This window comes from Dama dama, chromosome 3 (assembly GCF_033118175.1).
Source record: "Dama dama isolate Ldn47 chromosome 3, ASM3311817v1, whole genome shotgun sequence".
NCBI lineage: Eukaryota > Metazoa > Chordata > Mammalia > Artiodactyla > Cervidae > Dama > Dama dama.
In genome coordinates this window covers 65,405,717-65,432,914 of record NC_083683.1, presented here as the reverse complement: position 1 = coordinate 65,432,914, position 27,198 = coordinate 65,405,717, and the positions used below count along the sequence as shown (strand labels likewise).

The 27,198-nt window shown below is 41.4% G+C and overlaps 1 protein-coding gene across 1 annotated transcript in view; it reads right to left on the bottom strand.

Annotated features, from left to right (window-relative positions):
• PPM1H (protein phosphatase, Mg2+/Mn2+ dependent 1H) overlaps positions 1 to 7,448 on the bottom strand; it is a 293,567-nt gene extending 286,119 nt beyond the window's left edge. The window contains exon 1 of the mRNA XM_061130918.1: positions 7,144 to 7,448. Coding sequence (XP_060986901.1) covers positions 7,144 to 7,388 — 245 coding nt within the window. The 5' untranslated portion in view covers positions 7,389 to 7,448. The remainder of the gene's footprint in view (positions 1 to 7,143) is intronic.
• Between the last annotated feature and the right edge of the window lie 19,750 nt (positions 7,449 to 27,198).

Sequence of the window (27,198 nt, the reverse complement as noted above, 5' to 3'; positions counted from 1 at the left end):
TACAAGTTGAAAGAGTTTTGTTAAAATGTCCACACTACCCAAAGCAATCTACAGATTCAATGCAATTCCTACAAAAATTACCATGGCATCTTTCACAGAAAGAGAACAAACCATCCTAAAGTTTGTATGGAATCACAAAAGACTTCAAATAACCGGGAAATCTTGAACAAGAACAAAACCGGAGGCATCACACTTCCAGATTTAAAACTAAAGTCACAGTAATGCAAGCAGAAGGGTACCGGCGTGTAAACAGACACACAGACCAATGGAGCAGAGCGGAGAGTCCAGAAACAGACTCACAACCATGTGGTTACTTAGTTTAGGACAAACAACCAAGAGTACACCGTGGGGAGAGGTCAGCCTCTTCAGTAAGGGGTGCTGGGGGAAATGGACAACACAGGTAAAAGAAAAACTAGATTACTATCTTACATCATATATGAAATTAACATAAGATGGATTAAAGACTTGAATGTAAGATTTGAAAATTCCTAGAAGAAAACATAGGCACTAATCTCCTTGACATTGATCTTGGTAATGATTTTTTTTTGGATTTGATACCAAAAGCGAAGGTAACAAAAGTAAAAATAAACAAAACAGGCTACATCAAATGCAAAGCTTCCGCACAACAAAGGAAGCCATTAGTAAAATAAAAAATCTACTGAATGGGAGAAAATATTTGCAAATGTATCTGATAAGGAGTTTATATCCAAAACAGATAAAGAACTCATACAACTCAATAGCAAAACAAACAAAAACCCCAAAATCCTTAATTTTTAAAATGAGCAGAAGATACATTTTGCCAAAGATATACATGTGGCCAACAGGTACACGAGAAAATGTTCAGTATCACTCATCATGAGTGAAATGCAAATCAAAACCACAATAAAATACCATCTCACGCCTCTGAGAATGGCTATTATCAAAAAAATGAGAAATAACAAGTGCTGATAATGGCGTGGAAAAAAAGGGAACCTTTGCGCACTGTTCATGGGAAAGTAAATTATCAAGACCAATACGAAAAACAGTAGAGAGGTCTCTCAAAAAATTAAAAATAACTATTATATGATCTAGCTACTTCACTTGTAGGTATTTATCTGAAGGAAACAAAATGCTAACTCAAAAAGGTATCTGCATTTCCAAGTTCATTGCACCGTTATTTACAGAAGCCAAGACACGGAAACAGCCTGAGTGTCAGCTGATAGACGAATGAATAAAGAAAATATGACATATATATAAAACATATATATACTTAAAATGGAATATTACTCAGCCATAAAAAGAAGGATATCCTACCATTTGCGACAATATGAATGGACCTTAGTGCCTCATATTAAATGGAATAATTCAGAGAAAGACAAACACCATATGATCTCACTAATACTTAGAATCTTAGAAAGGAAACAACCAGACTCATAGACAATGGACTGACGCCTGCCACGGACAGGGCCTGAAATGAAGGTGGTCAAGTTGTACAAACTTCCTGTTATAAAATAAGTCCTGGGAAGGTAATGTATAGCATGGTGACTATAGTCAATAACACTGTAATGTATATTTTAAAGTTACTAAAAGCTTTCACCACAAGAAAAAAAAATTGTATCTGTGAGTTGGTGATGGGTGTTGACTATCTCACAATGGCTGATCATTTCACAGTACATGCATGTATTGAATCATTATGTTGTACATTTGAAGTCAGTATGTCAATTATATGCTCATTTTTAAAACTGTCTAGAATAACACATTTTTAGAAGTCAATTCTATTATGTAGTCAGCTTTAAATTATCAGCCAATATTGATGTAACTGGGCTTCCTTGGAGGCTCAGACAGTAAAGAGCCTGCCTGCAATGTGGGAGACCTGGGTTCGATCCCTGGGTTGAAGACGATTTCCTGGAGGAGGGCATGCAGTCGACTTCAGTATTCTTGCCTGGAACATCCCCATGGAGAGAGGAGACTTGAGGGCTATGGTCCATGCGGTCACAAAGAGTAGGACATGACTGAGCGACTAAGCATAGCATAATGATGTAACTCTAACCAGGAAGCACTCTGTGGTGGAACAAAATCAGAGATGGTGTCTGTCTAGCTGAGGCTGAAACACAGCATTAACACATGATCTCACAAGAATCAAATCTTCTGTCTGGAGCAGCCCTAGTCTTTGATGAAATGCAGCCATTTTTCTAAGAAAAGGAACAGCCCAGGAGCTCCACCCCAGAGGGAATGACTTCATTATAATCTGAAAAATGGAAGAGAGCTTAGCCACCTGCTTTAAAGTAGGGGATTAATACTTTCTGCAGGTTAGTGGAAAGGTAGATGAAATATTTTAGACTACTTTGCACTGACCTTCAGAAAACTGCTAAGGAGAGCTCTGTTAAGTGAATCTTCCCCCCTCCTCTCCTCCCCCCGCAATAGTACACCCCATCAATTCCCCCCCCCCCCCCATCCAACAAGAAGTAGAGAACCTCAAGTTTCCTCAGTTACAAGTCAAAGAGGAAGTTCCCAGGGAGGAGCTCGGCTACCAGGTATAAGAGGGGTGGGTGTAGCAGAGGTCAGAAGGGAAAGACAAAGGCCAGGGGATTTCTGAGCTGCGGGGCCAGGGAGAAATAGTGGTTTCTTTGTCATCACCACTACCCAGCCAACTAATGTAATTTATCTGTAATTGCTAATTAGGGCCAGTGACGTGGGAGATGGAACAGCCTACAGATTCCAAACTAAATCCAAATACTTGTGGGCTGTTTGCTGGATTTAAATAAGGTTATTTCATCAACATTTTCACTACCTTCATGAGACAAAAAGGACTTATATAATGTACATTTTAACAGAAGCTCTCAAAGTAGCTTTCTTTAAATACCCATGTCTGGGGCAGTTTTGTAAGAAAAATAATAGGGAAAAAAATTGCATAGTTACAGCTATAATCTAAGTAAAATGATGCTGTAACTATGACTTATTCTTCCTGTACAAGCAAAGAAATCTATCACTGATAAAACGAATATGATGGTTTCATAGAGCACTGCACATTCTCTGGCATTACCTACTGTTGTAGTTTTAGGTACAAACTCCACGTTCACTTGGATCTCTATGTCCAACTGACCATCAGTGGGAAAGATGTTGGGCAAACAGATCAAAGAGAAGGAAAGTCAAACAGCACTCCTAACCCATTAAAAAAACTGAACCCATTTCCAGGTGCTTGTAGCACTTCGGTAGTATTTAAACTTGTGGAGAAAGAAAGGAAGCAGCTGCCCTATGAGGTCTCTGGGTCAGACCATTGCTTCCCATGGTTCTCTCTGAGCTGGTCTAACAGGCTAAGTCGGTAATTTAATACCAAACTTAAAAAAAAAAAACAAAAAACTTGCTAATCCATGTTTTCATAAAGATTTTAACTCAGTGAACAGTGTCTGTAACTGCAATGTTTTAGAGCCTAGCAGACAGCTTTGAAACAAATGGCTAAACTTTTCAACCACAATAGGAGGCTTTCTGAGGAGCCAGGAAATTCCATGTAGCACAATGCCAATAAATACTGAATAAAAGAGGGTTTTCTGTTTCTAGATCCCCAAATCTTACAGGGATCACTTAGGCTACTTCTCTAGTTCTAGAACCTATAGAGGGGCTTCCTTGGTGACTCAGCAGTAAAGAATCCGCCTGCCGATGCAGGAAATGCAGGTTCAATCCCTGGGTTGGGAAGATCCCCTGGAGAAGGAAATAGCAGCTCACTCCACTATTCTTGCCTGGGAAATCCCATGGACAGAGGAATCTGGTGGGCTACAGTCCATGGGGCTTTGAGAAGTTGTACACAACTTAGTGACTAAACAACATAACTTACAGAGCAACTCCTTTTGAAAAGGATTAACAGTAAGGTGCAAAAGCTAGACCATTTCTCCTTTTATTCTTTTTTCTTCCATACAAAAGTTCAACATAAGAGTTCAACTCTCCTCTAACTCCTCAGTTACCAAGTGATGTCAATTCCTCCTCCTCAGGAAGGCTTACAAAGTAGCTCACTTTCTAGAAAGGTAAGCAAACCACCTGTGATTCAGGCTGTGACTCACACCCCTCTGATCCCCACTCTGAGCAATCTTACCAGTTCTCTCTCTCTGGTACCTTCTAAAACAAAGATAATTCCTCCTCCCAGCAGATCCTGAGCAGTCTTACTGACAGCTGCCTCTGACCATAACCACAGTTCCTACTTGTCCTTCTCCTTCTCTATTTCAACCATTTTGATCATTCGGGATGTATTGTCACAGGAAGATAAAGTATAGTTCAAGGTTTGAGGAAGTAGTTCACCACAAGGGAAGTGGCAAGACAATGTTAATGGTTAATCCGGGATACAGATGGATGTGCCATAGAGTAACACACTGAGGGGAGGCAGTTTGGGCTTCCCTGGAGGCTCAGATGCTTAGGAATCTGCCTGCAGTGCAGGAGACCTGGGTTAGACCTCTGGGTTGGGAAGATCCCCTGGAGAAGGGAACGGCAATCCACTCCAGCATTTTTCCTGGAAAATTTCATGGACAGAGGAATCTCATGGGCTACAGTCCATGGAGCAGGGAGGTAGTTTGGTGGTATGGGCTCTGCAGTCAGGCCGCTTAAGTGCAAATATAGGCTCTGTTAAGGTGGTAAGACTCTGGACAAGTTGCTTAACCATTCAGTGTCTGTATCCTTATCTATAAGATGGAAATGTTAGTACCTACCTCACAGGATTGTTGTAAGACTCAAAGGATATGATACAAACCTGAAAACATTACAATCACTAAACAGTAAGCATTATGCTAGTTACTTTTGAAATGTATAGAATGTATACATTCATGAAATGTATAGTATGTTCTTTTGAAATGTATAGTATATATTCATTTCACGAATGTATACATACTATACATTTCAAAAGAATGAGGCAATTCTATATTATTTCCTTGGAATAAAGTCCATGACATAGTATTTTGTGAAACTACAGAATAGCATGCTTAGTTTGAGTCTATTTGAGAAAGGAAAAAGAAGATCAGGATACATATTTATAGGTGCATCCAACCAAGTCTACAAAGGCAGGTACCACTACTCAAACACGGAATTGCCTGGGTAGATGGGGGTGGCTTACATTTGTATATAGGTCTTTGCTTGAATTCACAAGTATGTATTAATTTCATAACTAGCTTTAAAAACTAAACATTTTACAGTGGCCTTTCTAACCTTCCAATTGAACCTCCCTTATGTTCTAGTCAAGGAAAAGATGAGCTTCTTGGAGATAAGGAAGCTAAGGCCCAGGTAGGAGGAGGCCCCTGCCACGGCCGCATTTCAGACTCCCTTACAGTCTGTATAGCCCTTTGCACATCATCTGCTTGCCACAGTTTTCAAACTGATCGTTTTTTCCCCCTTCCCCTTCCTTCTTGCTATCTGAGGTACTCCTTTTACTGTGTTCAAGTAGCTTCCACATTGTGTTTTAACATCTTTCTTCCTAGCTCTCTTAACTTTCTCACCACTTGCCTCCTTATCTCTGCCCTTCAGACCTAGGTGCCATGGCCCTGGTGAACCCACTGGAGTGACAATGGGTCCCTACACATTTTGACAGGCATAAGCGCCCCTTTTACAGAACTGTAGGACAAAATTTGCTCCAAGTTGATTTTTGCCTTGCAAAAGTCCAAACGATCTTCCAAGCAAGATGGAGGGTTTGGCGGAGTCCGAGGTGGTATTTTAGTCAGGAAATAGTACTTGCTGCTTTGGAAGGCACTTTTCAACCACACAAGTGTTTTTGCTAGCTTTCTCCTGAAAGGTATAATAATACTTTGTACCTCCCTCACCCCCAACGCTCTCTACCAAGCCTGCCCTTTATTATGTGTTAATTTTTATTGTTTTAGCACTCATCACTCTCACCTGTTTCCTATTTTTCACCCTCTAGTCACCTACCGCCATTTATACATATTTTCTGTTTCAGCACGTGGGGAAACAACTAGAAGACGAAAAGGGAAGGAAAACAGAATTCGGAGCTCTCGGAAGAGGGTCTTGCAAACTATCGGTCACCCCGGAACCCGGAGCGTCGGGGATCATGCCTGCTCGGGGCTATCCGGGCCACCAGAACAGGGTCAGCATCAAAGCGCCCGGCTTCGGGAGAGCCGATTGGTGCCCCGAGGAGCCAATCAGCGGGCGAGGCTGGGCCCCGGCGGGGGAGGGCCCAGATTATAGAGCGGATGGAGTTAAAGGAAAAGGGGCAGGTGTGCCAGGCAAGGTTTCGCGTGCACTTTTGCCCCCACCGAGCCATCATTAATCCCGAAACTCTGGTCTCCTAAATTCTACCTTCCGAATTTCCCAGTTTTATGACGCTGTGTATAGGAGAAATAAACAGCCCTTATCCTACCATTCATAAGACGCTCAATGGAAGAGCTGTGGAGTTGGGGGTGGGGAGGCCATTAAAATCCTTCCTCTCTCCTTTCCCAGTTCCACTCCAGATCGTCAACGTAACTCAGGCGGTTCTTGAAAGAGTAAATCACTCAACCTCTCACTTAATCGGCAAAGCTGATTACCAAAATGCTATCATTAGGCACCTGGAAGAAGTTGCCCCCTCCCCAAGGACTGGGGGAAACAGTACTGGCATTCACTAAAGGCTCAGGGTTTTCCCACCCGCAAAAGAGAAGCCAAGGAGCTCTTAGGCTGAAGTCTGAGAGCCTAAGACCTTCTGAGCTGTGCAACCCAGCGCCGGACCGCGGCCGCCGGGACAACCGCCCCCAACGCCCCAACCCTCGGCGCAGCGACAGTTTCTCCAAGCTCTACCCCACAAACTTCACGCGGAGGCACCGATTTGGGGGGATGGGCGCACAGACACCAGATTTCCCTGCTGTGTTTCAAACTTCAGCAGGGCTGTTCCACGCACTTTCTTCCAAGTGACACAGCCCCTGGATTCACAAACGCGTCCAGCCTTAGCTTTCCCACGGTCCAGCGCTGCCACCCACCACCCAAAACCGGGCTGGAGACGCCGCGTCCTTGGGGCTGGGGGAAAGGGGAGGAGGAGAAGAGAGGAATGGCCAGCCTAAGTTAAGAGGTGCCCTCCGCGGCCTGGACGCCGGCAGCCAGCGGAGGGCCCTGGGGCCGAGGAACAAGGAGAGAGGAGAGCTGGAACCGTGCGGGGAAGGGCCGCGAGGAGAGAAGGGGCGCCGCCGGTGTCGCTGCACTCACTCTGCGTAGCCAGTGGCCCAGGGCAGCCGCCGGGTCTCCTTGAGGATGAGGATAGGGCGGGCGATGTGGTCGGCGCTGCACTCCACCTCGTCCTGAGACAGCCCCAGGAACTCGGGTCGCCCGTAGGGGAAGCGCAGGGGCAGGTCCGAGCCTCCGCAGCCGCCGCTGCCGTGCTCGGAGCCTGAGCTGCCAGCCATGATGCCGCCCATGAAATTGGCCACGGCAGATTTCACTCGAGTGAGCATATTACTCCGGAGGCCGGCAGCAGCGGTGCGAGCAGGGGGGGGCGGCGGCGGCGGCGGCGGCGGCGGGGCCCGGACGAGGCGCAGCGCGGGGCATGCAGGCTGCGGCGGGCGCCGGGCGCACGGGCAGCCGGGCCGCGGGGCGCGCCGCGCGGCTCCCAGAGCCTACTGCTGCAGGGGGCCGAGCCCCGGCCTCCCGCGCTCCGCGCCGCCGCCGCCTCCCCCCGCTACACTTCCGCAACCGAGCGGCATGGAGCGGGCCCCCGGCCCAGCCGGGGGAGACGCCGAGCGCTCCGGGAGCGGCTGCGCGGCGGCAGCTTGCAGCGGGTCCCTTCCCCGCCCGCAGCGCCCGACTCCTGCGTGAGCGGAACTGAGCCCACCCAGCGAGCCCGCGGAGCCGGCGCGGCTGCTGCCACGGCTACCGCCGCCGTCGAGTCATGTGATAATCCCGTTGCGAGGGCTCCAGCGGCTGCCGGGGCCGCGGCTCGGCCCCTCCCCTGCCGGCCCGAGCGAGGCTCGCACCCGGACCGTGACCTCCGGTGGGAAGGAGCGCCAGGCCCCGTCGGTACCCGGCGGAGGGGATGGGGGGCGCTGTGAGCCGGCGGCCGTACAGGTGTCAGGGGAGGTCACGTGGAGCCGGGCCGCCGGGAAAAGCCAGTTGAGGAATCCACTCGCGGAGGAATGCTGCCTACGCTTTCAAAAAGGGAAACTTTGGGCGCTGGAGGGGAAAAGGTAGACAGGTGGAATCCCGATGGGGCTGCTCCAGGTACTGGAACAGAGGAGCACCTGGTGTGAGAGACTTCGGAGCAACCCTCAGTGGTTGCGCAAAAATCATTAAAAGTTTTTCCCGAGGCATTTCTAGAATTACTTTTCTTGTTCTTTCAATACCACCACACGCATCATTATCTGCGGAGCAGACCCTGTTTCGAAACCAGAGTAAGGTTGATGGCCAAGAAAACAAAAGAGCTCTAAGAAATCAGAAGCAAGCACTATTTTACCTAGTAGTTAATTGCTTAATAGGTTTATAGAAGCATTTTCCTTCAACATACCAACAAAACCGGAGTATCTTTTCAAAGCTGACCCTGTTTACTATTGATACACTTAATGCAGCCTTTGCTTTATTCAAAACATTGTTATAAAATTATCTAATGGCACTTTAAAATGGAAGGAATTAAAAAAAAAAAAGCAACTCCAATGCCAAAGTAAAAATGAATAAATGCCTGCAACCATAACATTTTGTGGCAATCTTGTATTAAAACAAAATGTTTGCGAAGAATCGATAAACGTGCTTCATCAGGGGGTAACGTTTGTTAAATATCGGCTTAAATTTTTTTTTTTTTTTTGCAAGAGAGCTGTGTCCTGTTCATGTTTACTTATTCTGTTTCCTGTTCCTATGTTTACCTACAATGTAATTTGCCAAGATTCTGTGTTACTTGTGGAGGTACATACTGAAAGGCTCACTTGGAAATCGGGAAGGAATACAGGCCCTTTTTCAGTAAGTGGGGGCGGGGGAAAGAGCAGCCCAGGTTTCCGAGGGTAAGAAAATTCTTTGAACAGAATTAGCATCCTGGCTTTTAGGGGAGAACTGAGTAAACTTCACTAATTTCCTTTATTCAGTATCTGTACTTTTTAAGGCAATTTCTCCTTTGGCTTTTTCATGAATAGGTACTTCGGTTTACTATATAGCAAATGATTATGTAAAAAACAACATTCAACCTTTCAGTGAATATCACTCCTGTCAATGAATTCTTTAATTTTTTTCTCAGAGGTAGCTCAGCTGGTAAAGAATTCGCCTGCAATGCAGGAGACCCCAGTTTGATTCTTAGGCCAGGAAGATCCGCTGGAGAAGGGATAGGCTACCCACTCCAGTATTCTGGCCTGGAGAATTCCATGAACTGTATGGTCCATGGGGTCGCAGAGAGTCAGACAGGACTGAGTAACTTTCAGAACAGAAATGTAGTTTTTTATCTTGGCCCCCTTTCCCTAATTTTAAAATTGGGAGCAGAACTGAAAAAGATGCAAAAGCTAAACAACCATCCCCCCCAAAGTCTTCTCAGTCTTTGCTTTGTTCATTGTAAACTGCTTCTAAATGAGAAATATCAATGTAGTGATTAAACAGCCAACCAACTATTAATACCTGCTCCAGTATCCACTGAGTTATAGAAACTTAGAATCTCCTTGTCAAGCTCTTGTAGAACAATGACCTTTTAACAACCTCTTATGGATACTTCCTGCTTCCCAGGGGGCTCAGTGGTAAGGAATCCACCTGCCAAGCAGGAGATGCAGGTTCAATCCCTGGGCTTCAAAGATCCCTCGGAGAAGGAAATGGCAACCCACTTCAGTATTCTCACCTGGAAAATTCCATGGACAGAGGAGCCTGGCAGGCTACACACCACTGGGTCCGGAAGAGTCAGACAAGACTGAGCAACTAAACAGCAGCTACAACATAGATACTTCAGTAACAAATCTCTATTGAGATGAATTTACTACTTTCTTCCCTTCATTTCACCTTAGGGTGAGGCTTTACTAGAGGCTTTACTTTACCTAAGGCTTTACTTAGGTATTTACTAGAAAAAGGATTTATTTTTCAATTTAAAAGTAGTACCCAGTCACAGTCAATAAAGTCCAATAGTACAGACTGTAAACAAAAAAAGTAAAAGACCAAATCATTTGCCTAGGGGATCACCCCTGTTAATATTTTCTGTAGGCTTTTTTGTCAACTAGGATATTTATCATAATTAAATTTGGTAATATTAGCCATATTTGTGAACCAGCATTTTGTAAGAAGTTATTTTATGTTTCTCTGTAATCTGGCTATTATCTGTCATGGCAAAGTTCTGGTATATCTTTGTGCATGGCAAACTTTGTTCTGCTAACCACAGGCAAAACAGGAATGCTATGCCTGTTCTTTGAATTTCTTTGGTATGTGTTCACAGCCAACTAATTAATCAACTATCTTATCTTTATACCCACCTCTAAGGTCAGTGTCCCATCCTAGGGTTTTTCAGAGAAATATCTCCCATATAATTTACTCCCCAGTTATGTCACTCATGAAGATCAGTGCTTTAGTTAAGCGGTAAATTGTCATTAAAATGGGAGTAGTCATCGCTTTTGGAGAAGGAAATGTCAACCCACTCCAGTGTTCTTGCCTGGAGAATCCCAGGGACGGCGGAGCCTGGTGGGCTGCAGTCTATGGGATCACACAGAATCGGACACAACTGAAGTGACTTAGCAGCAGCAGCAGCAGTCTTTGCTTTTAGGAAAGCCCCTGAAAAAGTACCTTTCATACCTATTACAGATGCAAATTTGGTAGTATTTGTGCTCCCAGCTTTGAAAGTAGTTATTTATTCCCTAAATCAAATGGCATAGTAGTCAATGGGTTTGTTATACCCTGTGTGTATGCTCCACTCATCAAAAAGTATCCTTCATTTGTCTCTCTTGTTAATCTCTTTTCCCCTGAAAATTATGAGTTTGAAGCCTTTAGTAGAATATTCATTTACAGGATAGATACATAGACCTTATATTTGGATTTTCTTTGTGTAATCTCATTTCTAGGCCTATGATACTATATTTTTGACTATTTAATGACTCTTTGCTAGCAACAAGACTATTTTCAAGAGAAAACAAAGAAGGTATGGATGATGTCTTCAGTCAAAACATCAAGGAAACCCCCCAACCCCAGATATTAATGAATTACAAAAGGAAAAACAGTGACTTGCAGTGAAAAAAAAAAAAACAAAACCTGGCAGTCATCACCTAAAACAAGTGATCAAGGTTAACATCCTGTACCTGCTGACATTTCATGATGAAACTAACACATCACTTCATGGTATTCTTCCCCAAGTCCTTAACCTCTGTATAGTCATGAGAGAACATGAGTCAAACCCAAACCAAAGATATTCTACAAAAATACCTAACCAGGTATCTTCTAAGTGTCGAGGTGGAAGGTACAAACTATTGGGTATAAAATAGGCTACAAGGATGTATTTGAAAACATGAGGGATAAAGTCATTATTTTGTCATGTGTGTGTGTGTGTGTGTGTGTGTGTGTGTGTGATAGTTGCTCAGTCATGTCTGACTCTTTGCAACCCCATGGATTGCAGCCTGCCAGGTTCCTCCAGCCATGGGATTTCCCAGGCAAGAATACTGGAGTGGGTTGCCATTCTCTTCTCCGGGGGATCTTTCTGACCCAGGGATTGAACCCAGGTCTCCTGCACTATAGGTGGACTGTTTACCATCTGAACCACGCAAGTAATACTAAATGTAAATGGAGTGTAATCTTTAAAAAATAGTATAAAATTGTTTTTTAAGTGTCCAATTTCTGTAAGTCAAGGCAAACCTGAGGAACTGTTAGACTGGGGATATAAGGAGCACAACCTACTACAACAGTGTATGGACGTTAATAGGACGTTAATTACTTAGTTTTGACGTCAACATTAGGGGAAAACTGGGTGAAGGGTACATGGGAACAAAAATTTTAAAAATAAGATTTGGGTTTCAAGTAGAAAGCTCATTTGCAAGTCAGGCCATAAGAAGGATGAAAGTGAAAGTCGCTCAGTCGTGTCCGATTCTTTGCGACCCCATGGACTATACAGTCCATAGAATTCTCTAGGCCAGGAATACTGGAGTGGGTAGCCTTTTCCTTCTCCAGGGGATCTGTCCAACCCAGGGATCGAACCCAGGTCTCCCACATTGAGGGTGGATTCTTTACCAGCTGAGCCACAAGGGAAACCCAAGAATACTGGAGTGGGTAGCCTATCCCTTCTCCAAGAAGGATGAATAATGCCATTCCAGGACTCAGCCCTCTCAACAGCAGCAGGTACATATCTCCTCGAATTGTATCTGGCAGTTTATCCATGTCTTCCCATTAGATAGTGAAATCCTATAGGGTAAGAACATTCTTACTCATCTTTGTATTTCAGCACTTCGCCTAATGCCTAGCAAGCTAAAGGGCTCAGTTGGTAAATTTTTTTTTTTTTGGCTGTGCCATGGCACATGGGGATCTTAGTTCCTCAACCGGGGATTGAACCTATGCCCCTGCAGTGGAAGCATGGTGTCTAACCACTAGACTGCCAGAGAATTCCCAGTAAATTAATTCTTTTTTTTTTTTTTAATCTATTCTGGAGAAGAATGGAACTTGTTTGAATGGCCCAAACTGTTATATTTATACCCTCTGTTTTCTTAAAGTTCTTTCTCAAGTTATCCCTTAAGATCAGTCTTATCTATAAGCAGAACTTCCTTAACCTCTGATATTTGATAAGATAATGCTTAGCTATCTTCAGTCAATATCCAGATTGGTAATAATATGGATGGGAATTCCCTGGAGGTCCAGTGGTTAGAACTCCACAATTCTACTGCAGGAACCATGGGTATGATCCCTGGTTGGGGAACTAAGATCCTGTAAGCTGCCTGGTGCAGCTCATAATAATAAGAGTAATAATAATGATAATATCAAGGCAGGTGGGTTTCTGCTTCACAGCAAACTGGTAACCTGGTGTATATCAACCAGGATATAATCTTAAAATAGTTAACATTAACTTGCTTTTGCTTCAGAAATACTTTAGATTCTGGTTTCATATGTAGTAATGTACTGGCCAGAAATCTTTGACTAGTAAGAAGGATTTTATTTCTCCACAGTAAAAAAAAAAAAACTTTTATTTATAAATAACAATTTCTTTATGAACCAGGAGATTTATAGCTAATTTTTGAGTACAGAGTTACAGCATTTCAGCAAATTTTACATCCATCAGTACATATGTTCTCTAAATTACAAACACCTAATTTCAGAATCACTGGTACATTGAATCAATGGATTACATCTGACTTTTCCTCTTACTTTCCCATTGGCCACTTTCTATAGACTATTTTTTTTTTTTTAATTAGTTGGAGGCTAATTACTTTACAATATTGTAGTGGTTTTTGCCATACATTGACATGAATCAGCCATGGAATTACATGTATTCCCCATCCTGATCCCCTGTCCCACCTCCCTCTCCACCCAATTCCTCTGGGTCTTCCCAGTGCACCAGGCCCGAGCTCTTGTCTCATGCATCCAGCCTGGGCTGGTGAACTGTTTCACCCTAGATAATATACATGTTTCGATGCTGTTCTCTTGAAACATCCCACCCTCGCCTTCTCCCACAGAGTCCAAAATTCTATTCTGTACATCTGTGGCTCTTTTTCTGTTTTGCATATAGGGTTATTGTTACCATCTTTCTAAACTCCATATATATGCGTTAGTATACTGCATTGGTCTTTATCTTTCTGGCTTACTTCACTCTGTATAATGGGCTCCAGTTTCATCCATCTCATTAGAACTGATTCAAATGAATTCTTTTTAATGGCTGAGTAATATTCCATGGTGTATATGTACCACAGCTTCCTTATCCATTCATCTGCTGATGGGCATCTAGGTTGCTTCCATGTCCTGGCTATTATAAACAGTGCTGTGATGAACATTGGGGTACACGTGTCTCTTTCAGATCTGGTTTCCTTGGTGTGTATGCCCAGGAGTGGGGTTGCTGGGTCATACGGCAGTTCTATTTCCAGTTTTTTAAGGAATCTCCACACTGTTCTCCATAGTGGCTGTACTAGTTTGCATTCCCACCAACAGTGTAAGAGGGTTCCCTTTTCTCCACACCCTCTCCAGCATTTATTGCTTGTAGACTTTTGGATAGCAGCCATCCTGACTGGCGTGTAATGGTACCTGATTGTGGTTTTGATTTGCATTTCTCTGATGATGAGTGATGTTGAGCATCTTTTCATGTGTTTGTTAGCCATCTGTATGTCTTCTTTGGAGAAATGTCTGTTTAGTTCTTTGGCCCATTTTTTGATTGGGTCATTTATTTTTCTGGAATTGAGCTGCAGGAGTTGCTTGTATATTTTTGAGATTAATCCTTTGTCTGTTGCTTCGTTTGCTATTATTTTCTCCCAATCTGAGGGCTGTCTTTTCACCTTACTTATAGTTTCCTTTGTTGTGCAAAAGCTTTTAAGTTTCATTTGGTCCCATTTGTTTAGTTTTGCTTTTATTTCCAATATTCTGGGAGGTGGGTCATAGAGGATCCTGCTGTGATTTATGTCAGAGAGTGTTTTGCCTATGTCCTCCTCTAGGAGTTTTATAGTTTCTGGTCTTACATTTAAATCTTTAATCCATTTTGAGTTTATTTTTGTGTATGGTGTTAGAAAGTGTTCTAGTTTCATTCTTTTACAAGTGGTTGACCAGCTTTCCCAGCACCACTTGTTAAAGAGGTTGTCTTTTTTTTCATTGTATATCCTTGCCTCCTTTGTCAAAGATAAGGTGTCCATAGGTTCGTGGATTTATCTCAGGGCTTTCTATTCTGTTCCATTGATCTATATTTCTGTCTTTGTGCCAGTACCATACTGTCTTGATGACTGTGGCTTTGTAGTAGAGTCTGAAGTCAGGCAGGTTGATTCCTCCAGTTCCATTCTTCTTTCTCAAGATTACTTTGGCTATTCGAGGTTTTTTGTATTTCCATATAAATTGTGAAATTATTTGTTCTAGTTCTGTGAAAAATACTGTTGGTAGCTTGATAGGGATTGCATTGAATCTTCTATAGACTATTCTATCCCATGCCCACCTTGTCCTACTGAAACCACTGCTTTGAAACTGATATGGAAATTATATAAACCTGAATCCTTCTCACTGAATTCCTGGTCCCATAAGACCTACTGTAGATTAGACACTGAAATATGCCAATTATAAGAATACTTACAAATAAAATGGAAATAAATATATATAATATAAGCATATAGTATATATTTTAAATATGTATACAATAAATATATAAATATATTTTATTTAATTAATAAATAATAAATATTATAATAAATAATAGAAACATATCATATAATACAAGTATATTATACATAAGTGTATAATATATATTTAATATATACTGTGCTGCTAGGGCTAAGTCCCTCCCATAGTGTCTGACTCTTTGAGACCCCACAGACTGTAGCCCGCCAGGTTCCTCTGTCCATGGGATTCTCTGGGCAAGAATACTGGAGTGGGTTGCCGTGCTCTCCTCCAGGGGATCTTCACCACCCCAGGATCATACCTGGTCTCCTGTGTCTTCTGCACTGACAGGTGGGATCTTTACCTTTAGTGCCACCTGGGAAGTCCACTCTGTCCCTTTAATGACCCACAATTTAAACACACATACATATAATCTATAAAAAATATTCACCATTTGTATATGTGAAACTGAAAGGAGTCCCCTTAAAATCAAGATCTCTTACTGAGTTTATGATTAATCTCTCTACCCAAAACTTTATTCATTTCTTTCTCCCATTTGACTTCGATCCTGTGCTAACAGAACACTAACCAACCAGTGGTCAGATGACTAAAGTTACTTAATATATAATAATTATATTAAATGTATAAATAATTATATATAGTAATATAACATATAAATACAGTATATACATAAATATAGAACATATTGTTTATTATAAATATAAAACACAAAATAAAGTATATCTATTACGAACATAAAATATATATCACATATAAATAATAAATAAAAATAAGTAGTTTAATATTTAATTAATATGTATTTAAAATAGGTCTGCATAAAATTATTTATTTTTAACATATATATAATTTATAAATTACATGGAAAAAATAATCATTCCAATCTCATAGGGTAGCTTTGAATCAGTGAGAAAGTAGTTATAAATATGATATAACTAATGTTGGCCCAGGGTTATCTGTTCTATTTAAATCTATTTTTTATAGAGGGACTAGTTTTTAATATTACATTTTTAAACCATTTCCTTTTTTTAATTATTTTTACTTATAACAAGAAAAGTAGAAACACTGCCTAGGACTACTCTGAGAATTAAGTGGGAAGCATGGAAATCCCTAGTATTCTTCCTGGTACAGAGTGGATGGTTAATGAACGAATAATCTGCATTACAGTACTGACTGCACCCTGCCTGTGAGAGAAGGAAAGTTTACCTATGTGGTTGACAATGCTCTTCTACCCTACAAATTAAACATTGTTTCCAATGCTGCTTGTTAACACTGCCCATTTACTAATGAAACTGAAGTTGGGGACGGTAATGACTTGTCTAAAACCACATGGCTAGTAACAAAATAGGACCCAGTCCCATTGTGTACTTTCACATTCCATCAAATATTAAGTTTACATGACAAAATATTTTCCCTACCTTTTCCAAATAAAGACCTGATATTTCAGTTAATCTTAAGGATTTTGCTAATTTTCTATAGATTCAGAAATTTCTAAATTTCTTAGAAACTTCAGACTGTTATAAGTACAATAATGCCATTTGGAAATTGTTCCAAATTCCAAACAAATTACTTTCTATTTTTTTTTTTAGATAGAACTTGTTTCTAAATTGGTAGCTGCCTAGGTCATGCTAAAGTTGTATGAAAATTCTAAATTCTATTATACTGAAATATTTTCTAAAAAATTATAAAATTACCAGTCTGTTTCCAAGCCTTGCTATGTTAACATCTCTCTCTTTTAAAAATCTATTTATTATCATCTGAGCCTATACTCTATCTCCATTAACCCTAAATACCCAAGGGAGGAGGCAACAAGTTTATTTCTGATTCACCCTAACCATGAGAATGTAGTCCTTTAGGGTCCTTTTTTTTTTTTTTTTTTTTAGTTAGCTATTTATTTTTGGCTGTGTTGCGTATTCAGTGCTGCTTGGGCTTTTCTCTAGTCGCAGTGATCAGAGGCTAGTCTGTAGTTGCAGGGGCTTCTCGTTGCAGAGCATGGGCTCTAGGGTGAGCAGGCTTCAGTAGCTGCGCTCTTGGGCTCTGAAGCACAGGCTCAATATTGTGGCACACAGGCTTCTTGCTTCGTGGAATGCAGGAATCTTCTGGGATCTGGGATTGAATCCATGTTGGCAGGCAGATTCTTTACCACTGAGCCTCCAGGGAAGCACAACGTCTCTTTTTAAATGTGATATGTTCACCATTTAAAAATTCCTGCTGTTAGGATTATTTTTTCAAGGCAATAATAGCCTGAGTCAAGTAGTTAATGAAGATTGTTTACTCAATGAAAAAGTTAACTTTTACTCTGAGAAGGGCATGTGGTTCACAAAAATTCAGAAGTCAAGCAACTAAAGACAGCTTTTTAAGTAAGAACTGCAAACTCAAATTACTTTTTATTCCCTCAAAGGATCAGTCTTGTTCTATGCCACCGTATGCAATAGCTATTTAGACTGTCTTGAAATGCAGGATTAGTTGCTTTGTCCCTTTGTCATCAGTTGTATTTTCAGTTAAAGTGCAGAGGCTTTCTTTACTTGTCTGTAAATATCTTTAGGATCAGCTTTCCAAAATCCAAGTGGATGGTCACAACAAATAATGTCAGATTTTATTGAAAAGCAAGGTGACCCACTCCAATTACCCTGGTTATGCCTTCATAATGAACATATCCTACTTTTATGAACTTTTCCCTTATGTCTACTTCAGTGAATTTAAAAATTAATTTATGGTCTCAATTTTCTTCTAATTGCTTTGACTGTGGAAAACTGGCATATTAAATTCTGGACCAGCAACCACAAGGATCCCCTATAAACTTGTTAGGAAAGTAAATTCTCTGGCTCCATCCCAGCTCTATTGAATCAGAACCTATGGGGGTGGTACCCAGCAATCTCATTTACCAAGCCATCCAGGAGATTCTGATAGAACCCATTTGAGAAATACAGGCATATGAGAAATGTGTGCTGTTTTTTATACTTAATGGACAGGCAGACACGGAAGTGAGGGAATATATCAGATAAGAAAATAAGGAGTGGCCGATGTGCTTTGACTCTAAATGGATATAGAACAAGGACAGCCATGGATGAGACTCATAAACTGGTTCTGTTCAGATACAGATGAACTGTCCCTTTCTTCTGCTTGGTTTCCATGGGCTCACATTAGAGTCAAACCCCAAGTACATCTGCCATAGGCAGATTTGTAAGTTTTTCAGCATATGGGAAACTGTTGAGAAAGAAGTAGGATTGACCACTGCCTGCTAATCACTTCCCAGCCTGGATTACACAATATGCAGTCTGTCTGTGCATGAGCCAGACATGGGCCCTTCTGTCGTGGCCCAAACAGGGACAAAAAAAAAAAGTAGTATATAAATGTTGCTGTTTAGTTGCTAAGTGGTGTCTGACTCTTTGAGACTCCATGGGCTGTAGCTTTCCAGGCTCTTCTGTCCATGGGATTTTGCAGGCAAGAATGCTGGAGTGGTCGCCATTTCTGTCTCCGGGGGATCTTCTCAACCCAGAGATTGAACCTGCATCTCCTGAATTGGCAGGCAGATTCTTTACCACTGAGCCACCTGGGAAACCCAATAAATAAATATATGTGTATAAATAAGTACATTTATATGAATATATTTGCATAAATAAGTACATTATATAAATAAAAGTATTTATATAAATAAATATGTATACATATTTTAAAAAATATTCATTTTTGGTAATGTTCTACTAAAGTAACAAAGTGATCATTTTTAGAAAAAACAAAACCTTTTTGGCCTTCCTTTTATTTTGTGTAAGACTTCGTATCGTTTTTTAGTTTAATTGAGGGAACCAGGACACTAGATATAATTTTTCAAAGCCTGAAGCTTTAAAGGGTTTTAATCTGACTCAGAATTCTCTACTTGTATATCTTCCAGATATCTTAAAATAAGCATACACTAATAGAATTTCATGACCATGACTCTGCTTTTGCTCCTCCTGAAACTATGGTCTCAGTTAATGACATTAGTATCCACCTACCTAATCTAGAAATCTGAGAGGTAGCCTCCCATAGCAGCCTGTCAACCCATTTTGTATCTGCCTTCCAAATACCTGCCAGGCCTGTCTTCCCCTGACTATTGCACAACTACCAGTTTCGCTCAGATTCCCTCTGTCATCCTCAGATTCTCAGCAGTTTTCTTGCTGAGAAAGTGAGAGCGCCGCTGTTCGCGTGGGGCTGTCTTCCACACAACAGTGAAAAGGAGCTTTCTAAACAGAGCACCTGGTGATGCCATTTCCTTCCATTTTAAACTCCTCAGTTGGCTATTTAGTTAAAAACCATAAGCCTTCATGATCTGGTTCTGATTACCTTTCCAGACACAGGCTAACCTTTTTTGTGCTGCAGACTTATTACTTGTCACTTTCAGAATGTGATGTCCTTTTACCCCACCTTCTTGTCTGAACAGGCTATTTGCTTTTGCCTGAAATGCAGCAAGCCTGTCTTCTCTCCCTCCCCCCACACCTGATGGCTAACTCCTAAATCTTTTTTTTATATCCCTCACATCTTTTCAGCAGCTAACAGCTTCTTTCTGTATATTCCCAAAGCACCTTTATATAACTCTATCCATAATTATAGCATGTCATGTTGTGTTAAAATTATCTGATTCCTATATGTAAGACAGTTGAAAAAAGGGGGCTGTTTCCTTTTTCTCTCTGAATCTATAGTATTTGCCACACATTATATGTATTAAATACAGGTTGAAAAAATAAACAACTATGGCAAAGAGGGAATGACAACAATAAGTGTCTCACTTAAAGATCAAATTAGAGGGCCTTAGTAGTACTTTCTAGTGTAAAAAAAGATAGAGATAAAAGGTTCACAAACCCAGGCCAGTACTTCCTACCATCCTAATTTTGGTGCCTAGGGATTACTAGATTTAGTGTAAATATCCTCAGTATACAAGTCTGATGAAACCATATGTTGAAAAGCACTTTATTTGATACATCTGGAAAACAAAACTGTGCCCTAAATTTGAATATAAATGTATTTTGAATGCTCTTATACTTGATGCCTTTGATATTTCTATTAAATTACGAAAAAATGTGTGTAAAAATTAATAAATAAAAAATCTCAATTAAAATAGAGTTGGGAGACCAGAAGGTGAAGCTTTCACATTCTATGATGATAGCTGAGCCCAAGGAAAGACTTCTTCTTGCCTGACAAGAGTTCAGCCAATGAGAGGCTGTCACAACTCAGCGAATAGAAAGGCGCTATCCTTCAGAACTCTGTTCCTCCGGGGGGTTCTTTGTTTACTATTGCCTTCCTAACTTCCTTTCCCCCTCTTTAAAAGAGTTTTTTCACTGAAGGAGAGGGCTGTGACAGGTGGAACAGTGGCAAAGTGTCTGGCTGCCAACGCAGGAAATACAAGAGATGCGGGTTTGATCCCAGGGTCAAGAAGATCCCTTGGAGTAGGAAGTGGGATTCCTTCCAAAATTCTTGCCTGGAAAATTCCATGGGCAGAGGAGCCTGGCGGGCCACAGTCCATGGGGCTGCAAAGAGCCGGACACGACTCAGCACTCCGAGCAGTGTCATAGTTGTAAACCTGGATTTGCAATTCTTTGCTGATCTTGAATAAAACCATTTTTTGGCAGAAGAAATAACTGGCAGTCTATTTATTTTAGGTAAACATAAGAAATGCCTGTTAGTGAATTTTCCATTTGAAATTCAGAATCAATTTTAATTAATCTTGGTTTTCATGTATACTACCCATCAATGGTTTCTGTCATATTCAGCAATGTTTTCTTCCTAGTACATAATTCTTTTTCATTGTTTTGCTATTGTTCATGAAAACAATAGATAGATATTTTCAGAAATTACCAAAGTTTGTAAAATGTGACAGTTAAAAATCAACTTAGTTTTTTAAAAAAAAAACAAAACAACTAACTTGGGTTATCCTAAAATGTAGCAGGGTGACAAGTCCGAAGAAACTTATTAGCAATTGGAACTTGTATGTGTCAGAGCACATGTAATATTGTGCTTTTTTCAGCCACAAGGCTCATCAGTATTAGCTACTGGAACTTTGTATAATAATTCAGAAATTTTTATCTTTGAGATATTCTAGAATAACATACTTAAAGTGCCTACAGTGTGCCTGGCACCTAGTAGGCATTTAATAAATGATAGCTATTATTTCCACTAAGAGCTTCCTGAGTGAAAAGCAATTAGGAGCGTGTTTTTAGCCTCTAAACTTACGGAAAAACCGCCCCCTTCCACTTAAAAAGGAGAATAAGGCTTAAACCTCAATTATGCAATCAAAGATGGATGCTCATTTCTCCTTCTTTCTGTCATACAGAGGTTATACTTAGATTTCCACGAGAATACACAATACCACTTTTCTTTTCCTATAAGGGAAAAGACAGCTTTTAAGTCCTCTGTTGTTGTTCTCACTACCTTTCCTGCTTTTTCTTGCCTGTTTTGCTTTTCATTCTGAAAGCATTCTGCATCATAGTAAGAGTTGGACATTATAAGTTTGAAAACACAATTCATATTACAATGTCCCAGTTCCACATTTCAATTCAGAAGCTTACATTACCTTTTCTTTTTACCGCCCCCCACCCCCACGCCGTCTCAGTTATCCTTTGAATGTAGTAGTTTTGAATGTAGTAGTTTACTTCCCCTGTCTTTCTTCATCTCAGTCCATGAAAGATGTTTTCTAGAAAGAAACTCAGACATTGCAGACTTTCAGGTCTGACTCAAGTCTATGAAACAATGGGAGAAATGGACTGGAATTCCCTTTGGAGGCTTCAGTGTTAACTCCACTTATTTTATTTTATTTTTTTTTTCTTTTTCTCTTTTGAAATATAATAATTCCCTCCTTGAACCAGATTTGAGTAGAAGTATAAATTTATTCATTCCAAAGGCATATGTAAGCAATTTGGGGTTATGTGTAACTTAGATTTCTGATTTTTATCTCTTAGTATATGTTATTGGGACTCAAAACATTCACTTTAGCATTTCAAAAAAATGTTTCCATTAGTGTAAGATCAGTACTTGGCAAAATCACTATTCTTCATTATATGCACTGTGGAAAAATGAAAGGATTTTGAAAAAAACAAATTTTTGCCAACATTTACAGACTTTTCAAAGAAACAAACACTAAATAACTAGATCATTTAAGGGCCCATTTTTTTCTGTAATTTTAAGGAATTCTTTTGAAAAGTCTACATATAGGGCTATGCCCATTGCTCCTCCTTTTATAAATTCTTTTATATTTTCCATTTTTCAAGCAAGACTGAACTTTTTTACCAACGATTTTAGAGAAAAAAGGATGAGATTCTATTCTTCAAAAATTACATTCTGACTATCCTCTGCACGTTCCAATATTGTTTTTCTCACTCCACTCCATCCTGGAGATATTTTGTCCATTCTTTTCTTTGTCCTGTGGGATAGCGTAGGGTTTTTCCTTTATTTCAATGTTGTATTATTCCAACTGCTGTCCCACCACTTTCAGAGTAGAAGCATTTTTCTTCGGAAACACATATCTGCTTCTTTGTTTGTTTTAGCTTAGGGGTCTGTAAAAAAGACTTCACTGCTTAGTCAGCTGCCCAATTCCAGGATTAAATTCCAGGAGGATGGCAGACTATAATATGCAGCCATTAACTCTTCACGGTTATGCTCAAAGAAAGAGCATGAACTGCAACAGCCTGGCAAAAACTGTGTGGAAGATCCATTTTTATACAGAAGCAAAACAAAGGCACTTGTGGCTCTGATATGCCATTTTGCTTGTCAGAAGCAAAAAAAAAAAAAAAAGTTTGACCAAAGGAGATAGTATCACTCTCTTAAACAACCACTGTGTTCCTTTGAATCGGCTACCACAAACATTCGCAATGTCAGAACACTCTGTGGAGGAATTATTGGTATGTGCAGTCTATTGGTAACAAGGAACAAAACCTAATTTTGAATTGTAGAATATTTGGCTATCTTCAATTACAAAGAGCAATGCCTAGAGAACACTGGGTTATCTTATTGGTATTTCCTGTCAATAACTAGATTAAATATGCATCAATGTTTTGGTTAAGTAGACAGTGGTGCCTATTTTTCTTTTCTTTATTTATTTTTGGCTGTGCTCCGTCTTAGTAGCTGCTCACTGGCTTTCTCTAGTTGCTGTGAGCCCAGCTACTCTTCGATGTGGGGCGGGGGCTTCCCACTGAGATGAGTTCTCTTGCTGGGGAGCACAGGCTCCAGGTATACTGGCTTCAGTAGTTGTGGCTCTCAGGCTTAGCTGCCCTGCTGCTTGTGGGATCTTCCCGGACCAGGGGTGGAACCCATGTTCCCTGCATTGGCAGGCAAATTCCTAACCACTGGACCACCAGAGAAGTCCCCCTACTTTTCTTTCTAAGGAAAAAATGTTCGGTTACTTGGGAAAATGTAGAACTCTAATGGAGTCTAAAGTTGAAAACAAACGGATCCCAGATCCCACCTTTATTTTGGAGAAGGCCAGAGACAAAAGTTGTGCAAGAAGCCAGGTTTACCTTCTGTGCCTGCTCCCTCACTGCACCACCTCTATCCCCAGAGACCATCTGAAATGCTCTGAAGATCAGTCTGTCCCAGCCGTTTGTCCTCTCGTGGTTCCCTGATTACTCAGACCTCTGTCTCTAGTCTTCCTTCCTCTTTTCTCAAGTCCAGCCCTCTGAGTCTTATGCCCTGATGGTGAATTGGATTGTCAAATCTCTTCTCTTCTGATCAGGAGAGAAAGTCATGAGCCACCTTCTCCAGCCTGAAAATATATATCCAGTGTATATTTGAACAAGAGTACACAGTTGATCAACCATATCTTATAGATTATGATCAAAATGCAACCTTATATCTGTCTTCTGCAATTCTTAAAAATTGATTAAGGATAGAGGAGAGCTAATTTCCCCTGATCTTTATTAAGAAAAATTATTAAAAAGTTGGAACAAAGGCAAGGATTTTATGTTTTTCTGTGTCATGTTGCTGTATCATCTCACAGGTCTACCCAAGGATTACTTAATTTTCTAGGGGAATAGGTCATGTTCTATTACTGTTGATTAGGACCTACATTTTAACTCTTATTTTTGTCTAGGAGAGATCTGAATGATTTCTGATGGAAAAAAATTAGCCAAAGGTTACGGTTGTCTTGCCCTGTAGGAGTTTAGCCATTTCAGTTTCTAATCTCACAGTCTCCAAATATTCTCTTCTTATTCAGTTCCCACAAATATTCAGTTTCTCAAATGCTCATTGAACCAACATTAGCTTCCTTCTGGCTCTCATCAACAAGTTACATAAATGTTAACGTGCTTCTTCTGTACTTACAGGAGAGGTACAATTTTATCTTTTGAAAATGATACCTGACCATCCTAAATGAAGTCTTAGATAGGCATATCTTTCCTGGTCACTCTCAGAAAATAAAATCCGATAGTCACTTTTGGTTTAAAAACAAAACAAAACAAAATCAGTTTCAATTCAGTAACTAGAATATCTCATCTTGTTTAAAGAAAAATCAGTTTTAATTCAGTAACTAGAATGTCCCATCTTGTTTAATTGTTAAAACTCTGGACTCCTTCTCTAGCCTAGGTTACTCTCAGGACAAAAACCTGCAAGGGAAAAGATGAATGTGATTGTTTCACTCTATTGTCTTTCCGCTCTCCAGGAGAGTTGCAGTTTTGGATCCCATAAGGGCCAAAGGTGAGTGGAGGGCATGGAGAGAGGAAAGGCAATCCACCAGGGCCTGCTTGGCTCACGGCCTCCGTGCTCTTAACCCAAGCCTGACCATTGATAATCATAACCTCTCTACTAAGCCCTTCTCTCAAGCAGGGCGCTTGAAAGTGCAGATAAAAATTTGTTGGATTCCTTCATCATCGCCTGGGCAACCAGGGGAATCTGTAACTGAGCAGGACCCTATGGGGCCTTCCTGGGACAGACCTCTCCCTCATATCCTCTGCTTTAGCTCTTCTCTGAAGCATCTAGATAATAGTATCTGATTCACATTTCCTGAGCTGTTGTACAGATAATGAAAAACCTCCACCAGATGGAAGAAATTAACTTTTTGATGACGATGAGCACACAGCCCACAGACCTACTAAAGACTGATGATGGATAAGGTTAATCCATGTCACAGGACCCTGTTACCACATCATCAGCCAGCCAGAGAACTGGGCACAAGCCGATCGTATACCCTGCGACTCCCCTCCTTCACTTTCTGTTTATTTTTTTAACTTTGGCTGCGCTGGGTCTACTGTGGCACGTGGGCTTTCTCTGCCTGTGGTGGACGGGGGCGTCTCGACACTGTGTGTTTAAAAATGCTTTGCTGAAACCCACTGGGAGTTCAGGTGCTTTGAGCACTAGCTAGTCTGGACTCCCTGCGATAAATGCTGCGCTTTCCTTCACCACAACCCGTAGACTGGCTTTACTGTGTGCAGCTGAGCCAAGCCACGTGTGGTTCACTAACAGATCCGTCAGTTTCTTTCTGTGGAAGATCTCAGTCTGCTCCAGATGGCTCTGTTGGGCAAGACCTGGTAGAGCCCCAGCCATCGGTCCCTGGGAATGCACATCTTTGCCCCACAAAACTCTGGGAATGTGGATGATCCTGTAGGAACAGGCTTTCCCTGCCTCCCTTCCCAAGTAGCCACTGCCTTCCCTCCCTGTCTGGATGTCCCAGGTGGAACACAGGCCCGTGTCCAGAACCACGTTGAGTTTCCTACGTGTGTATCAGGCATTGGACTCTGTGTCTCCCGACTTAGAGAGCACAGTTTTCTGAGTGGTGGTCTCTAAGCTTGAGATTAGACGTTTACACCTCCCTCTCAAGGTGGAAGGGTGGGTTGCTGCTGCTGCTGCTGCTAAGCCACTTCAGTCGTGTCCGACTCTGTGCGACCCCATAGACGGCAGCCCACCAGGCTCCCCCGTCCCTGGGATTCTCCAGGCAGGAACACTGGAGTGGGCTGCCATTTCCTTCTCCAATGCATGAAAGTGAAAAGGGAAAGTGAAGCCGCTCAGTCGTGTCCGACTCTTAGCGACCCATGGACTGCAGCCCACCAGGCTCCTCCGTCCATGGGATTTTCCAGGCAAGAGTACTGGAGTGGGGTGCCATTGCCTTCTCCGGAAGGGTGGGTTAGGTCTCTCTAAAGCAATCTCTTCATCAATTCAACTGCCGCCCACTCTCTAAATTCTTGGTATGGTGCCCAGTTGATGGAGGGGATCAAGGGCTGAGGAATGCCTCTCCGGTTTACTTCTTTTGTAAGTCCGCATTTGCTGTGTGTGTAGCGTGGGTATCTGTCTTCCTGTGTCCTGTATTCTAGTTATTGTCTTACTCAAACTGAGTTAGAAGGAATCTCATTTTAATTTCCTGTTTCATTTACATTTAAATTTACTAGAAATAATCAAACACAGGAGGGAAACACCTGTCAGGAGAAGTGTTAGGATTGAAGCCCACTCAGTAAGCAATTACCTATTCAATGTAGGAGTGAAAATGAGTTTGAAATAAAGGCAGATGCTTCAAGAATATGGCCATTATTCAACAAAAGTCATTTATTTGCTCTTCATACACATATGGTGAGAATATGTGTACATTAAAAACCCATGTTTGGAGACTTCCCTGGGGGTCCAGTGGCTAGGACTCTGTGCTCCCAAAGTCAGGGGCCTGGGTTCCATCCCTGGTCAGGGAATTAGATTGTACATGCTGTGACTAAAAATCCCACAGGCCGCAACAAAGATCAAAGATCCCACACACCGCAGCTAAGACCCAGCACAGCCAAAAAAAAAACCATATTTGCCACAGGTTTGGGATGGGATGGTACCTGCAACTATACCTCCATCTCCTCAACTTTCATTTGTTATTTACTTAATGATGCAAGTCAGGCATTGTGCTAAGTGAGGGGTTATATGGTGATGAATTAAACAATTGTGCCCCAACTTTCTAGAAGCTGTAGGAAGCTGAGTGTATGTCAGGTTTTATCACAGTCTCATCTTCTCTTCACTCACCTTTCACTCACAGAACTCTTAAGGGACTGAAAGAGTTTTCACAAGGTTCTGACTTTTCCCCTAAACACACCCTTGCCTCTCCTCGTA